The sequence below is a fragment of the Carlito syrichta genome, unplaced genomic scaffold (genome assembly GCF_000164805.1).
Source record: "Carlito syrichta isolate Samal-C Ts95f unplaced genomic scaffold, Tarsius_syrichta-2.0.1 Scaffold302623, whole genome shotgun sequence".
In the NCBI taxonomy this organism is placed as follows: Eukaryota; Metazoa; Chordata; class Mammalia; order Primates; family Tarsiidae; genus Carlito; species Carlito syrichta.
The window spans coordinates 912,929-916,803 of NW_007246719.1; the positions used below are offsets into that span (position 1 = coordinate 912,929).

The 3,875-nt window shown below is 39.9% G+C and overlaps 1 protein-coding gene across 1 annotated transcript in view; it reads right to left on the reverse strand.

The window, feature by feature from the left end:
• Positions 1-264: 264 nt before the first annotated feature.
• The window catches only part of LMO4 (LIM domain only 4), a 14,387-nt gene continuing 10,776 nt past the window's right edge, over positions 265-3,875 (reverse strand). Inside the window, exon 5 of the mRNA XM_008057038.1 lies at positions 265-1,062. Within this exon, the coding sequence (XP_008055229.1) occupies positions 1,054-1,062 (9 nt within the window). The 3' untranslated portion in view covers positions 265-1,053. The remainder of the gene's footprint in view (positions 1,063-3,875) is intronic.

Below are 3,875 nucleotides of genomic sequence, written 5' to 3' on the forward strand. Positions count from 1 at the left end.
GTAACGAAGTGCTGTTAACAGAATACCCTGAACTTATAAAAGCGTCTCTGCTAGGAACATTGCTCCGTATCCCTGCCAGTAACAGCATGGTTAAGAAATTTGAAGAATACCTCATTGGCCTAGCGCTAAATAAAAATACAAACCATCTCCCTCATCTCCTGAAATTTAGAGTGAGCGTGTTCTCGAACTGCAACAAAAATAAAAACAACTAGATTTTCCCAAAATACAGAGGAGAAAAAAAGCAGTGCTTAAACCCAAACGCCATTGAATAATTTTTCTTTTAAGTTTTTATTATTTAAATACACCATACTAGAGCAAATGTCTCTGAAAATATCACAAATAAAAGATTTTTTTTCTTCATTCAGCAAATTAGAAGTAGGGGGAATTTTCTACACAGTAGCTGCTATGAGCCTGACTTTTTTCCAATTTTTTTTTCTTTTTTTCATTCTTTTTTTTTTTTTTCTCTTTGCCATGGGAGTAGCAACATTAGGACAAAAACACTTACATGCATACATACATTGTATTTTACAGAGATACAATAAAAGTGTTTGTGATAGAATATCACAAAAGCCACATCTCTTTCCTTTATCTCATGTTCAGTTTTGATTGAAACACGTTTCCTTACAACACTTAAATATACAAAGAGCAAATAGAATGTTGTTAAGGTAAAACACAGGGTACAAGCTCTGGCCAGTGCCCTGCTAATTGTTAATGAGGGTAGAAAGCAGATTTGAATGCTTCTTGTAATTAGCTTCATTAGTCATTCCCCTCCCCCCAAGCTCCCTCCCCCCCCAAGATGTCCTCTGGTGGATCCTTTTTCATTTTCTCTAGTCTCCCATTAGCCCAGGTTCATGGAGTCCTTAATGTTCATATTCAGTCATTTTAATACACCAATAAATGCGGGAAGGGCAATCAAGACTAAAGAAGGTGTGATGGCAGGAGCTGGCACTGGTGCTAGCTACAAAGGTGACTTGTCTACTGAAGACACATGGGATCCACCTGTGATGAGCAAACTCTGAGATGAAGGCACGCATTCTGCATTACTCTGACCTTTTAGCAGACCTGCAAGACATAAAAACGGGCATCTTAGCTAGAATGCTCAATCTGAGAGAGATGACACTCAAACATGACTGCTTTTGTCTTCTCCACATTCACTAATCTTCTTTTATTAGATTACTTTCCAACTGTGACTTGATGGAGGCTTTCTACGCTACTTGCTCCGGCAGTGAAGGACTAAAGCCTAACATTTTCTGCAGGTTTACTAGCAGAGAAAATGAGACCATAAATGGACCCTCAGGAAGTTTCTGGTATAAAGTTCTACAGTGAATTGCTTAACTCCGTGAAAAAAGCGAGTTTCTCTCCAAAAGGAATGAACTGTAATGTCTTGCTCAGGAGTGGAAATCTTGAACTTTGTTCGAATACGGGGGCATTCCGAGCCCAGGTCCCACTGGGAAGATCTGGGCTGATGATACCCTCGGCCGGGTAACCTTTCTAGCAAAACACTGAAACTGTCTCAGTTTCCTCATCTTTAAGATGGGGATTAGAAGGTGGTTGTGATCATTATGTACCTAGGGAGCACTTTCAACAGTGTCTGGCCCTTAACCTTAATAAAAGCTGAACAGGCCCGGGCTCGGTGGCTCAGCCTGTAACCCCAGCACTTTGGGAAGCCAAGGTGAGGGAACTGCCTGAGCCCACGGGTTCGAGACCAGCCTGGGCACCTTGGTGGGACCTCATCTCTACAATAAATCAAAAAATTAGACAGGTGTGGGAGCACTTGCCTGTAGTTCTGGCTACTTGGAAGGCTAAGGCAGAAGGCAATGGGGTGGTGTGAGCATGCCACTGCATTCCAGCCTGGGCAAACACGTATCGGCAGTTATTATCTTTTCTGATGTGTGACACCTATTTATCCATATTGATTCTACCTATAGGCTGTGTGTCTATATATGTATGAAACATTATATGTACAGATATTCACATATTTTTCACTGAATATGTCCTATCTGCTATGTCACTTTAAGTTATGTAAATACTATACATCTATGAATCAATATACGTAATGAGTTAATGACGTGTGATAGATTAAAGAACATAGTTCACTGCGAGTCTAACTTCAGTATCTTAAATGGAAATCCACATAGTCATCAAATACAATCTGTTTGCAATTACCAAAATGAAATAATATATATTAGGTTTTTACGGTTTTTAAATGATGTTTTGAGCTTCCCAGGAAGTTCTTGGTTCACCCTTTCTTTAACTTACTAAAAGCCTGTAGTCTATTAGGAACTGCAACCAACCCCCCACTACCAAGCTAATTAAAGTGGTGGAGGCTTAATTCCCCAGAGTGGAAGCTCAGTGTGAGAAAGGTAATTTGTCTGTCCAGAACAAAGATGTGGCAGCAGCCAGCAAGCATATTTAATAAATGAGCATCAAATGTCCTCTACGATGGACACATACAACACCAATTATGTAACTATGGGGGAACAGTGAAGTGATATGTAAACTAGAACACTCACTGGACTTGCCTCCAACTAAAGAGATGTGATCTAACTCTTAATTCCACTGGAAAGCATAGATAATTCTAGAAGGCACCATCACACACTTTTGAGTGGGAGAAAAAACAAAAAACATAAAAACTCCAGAGCAGGCAGCAATCTACAAAAGAAAAAATTAGCCACAATTCCTGACTTACAGAACTCTCGAGAAGGCAATATACTCCTGAGGCTAGCCAAGCCTCCTTTCAATGGTAGGGGCTATGGGATTTTGGAGATTCTTGAACACTAGTGGCCTGAGATTTCAGTTCATCTGAAATCCGAGATTATAATCACGACACGATTTAAAAGCTTACAATTGTTTTTCTCAGAATATACAAAGGGCAGTCATGCAGCATAACTAAGCTACACAGCCCAGACACTGGAAACAAATTTCAGGAGAATAAAAGTTTAAAGAGACTGATGGGGGGGAGCCTATACTTTCCATACAATTAACTGCCTTTAAAGTAAGGATGTACAAATAATCAACTCATTACTTTTAAGCCAGACGATGCTCGAGTATATTTATTATGCATAACGCACTGAACATGTAATTGCTTCTGCGAATAGAAGGAAAACGGCCAAAATAAATGTCCAATTTTCCCTACCAAAAATATGGAGAGTGAGTGAGAAGAAAACAATAAAACGGAGCTATTTGTCATTTCTCCCCATCTCATCGCCTCCAGAAAAGAAACGCCACAGGGTTTTGGGAAAACAATTTTCAAGCATTCTCCAGGTCCAAAAAGCAGTTTATGTTCCACTAGGAAGTGTGTTTTCATTAACTCTCCTCCTTGCCCTCTCATTAATATCTCTCTGGACCACGTTCAGCTTGCCTAAAACCTTTATTTACAAAAACTACCTTGTGAATTGACTGTGCTCATGGTGAGCTGAGCACCAAGGGCAAAAATGTGAGACATTTATGCCAACAGGGAAATGTCCTTAATTATCATCACCCCCAAAACACAGCTTCTCACCAATGCCTGACAACGACATATCCTTAAGTTATACTTCCTTGTGCCTTTTAAGAGCTATTAATTTTTGAAGGCCACCTGCCCCTTTTTTGGCTTCCAGCATTAAGAAAATATACAGGAGTAGTTTGTTATTCATTGCCTAAAATGTATTTAGTGTTCCAAAAGAAACACCCTTCTCACCGCTGTCCTGAAAAGGTGTAGGAAACAGAACACTTCTATGAAAGACACAGTACATGACATCTCATAAACAGATAAAGCCAGGCTTTTCTCCAGTTTTCCTGCCTAACACCGCTAAGCCCATGTCACCTTCTACTCAAAAAGATGGTACTGAATCCCTGCTCATATTTCTTATGCACTTAGTCCCTAGCTAACATTG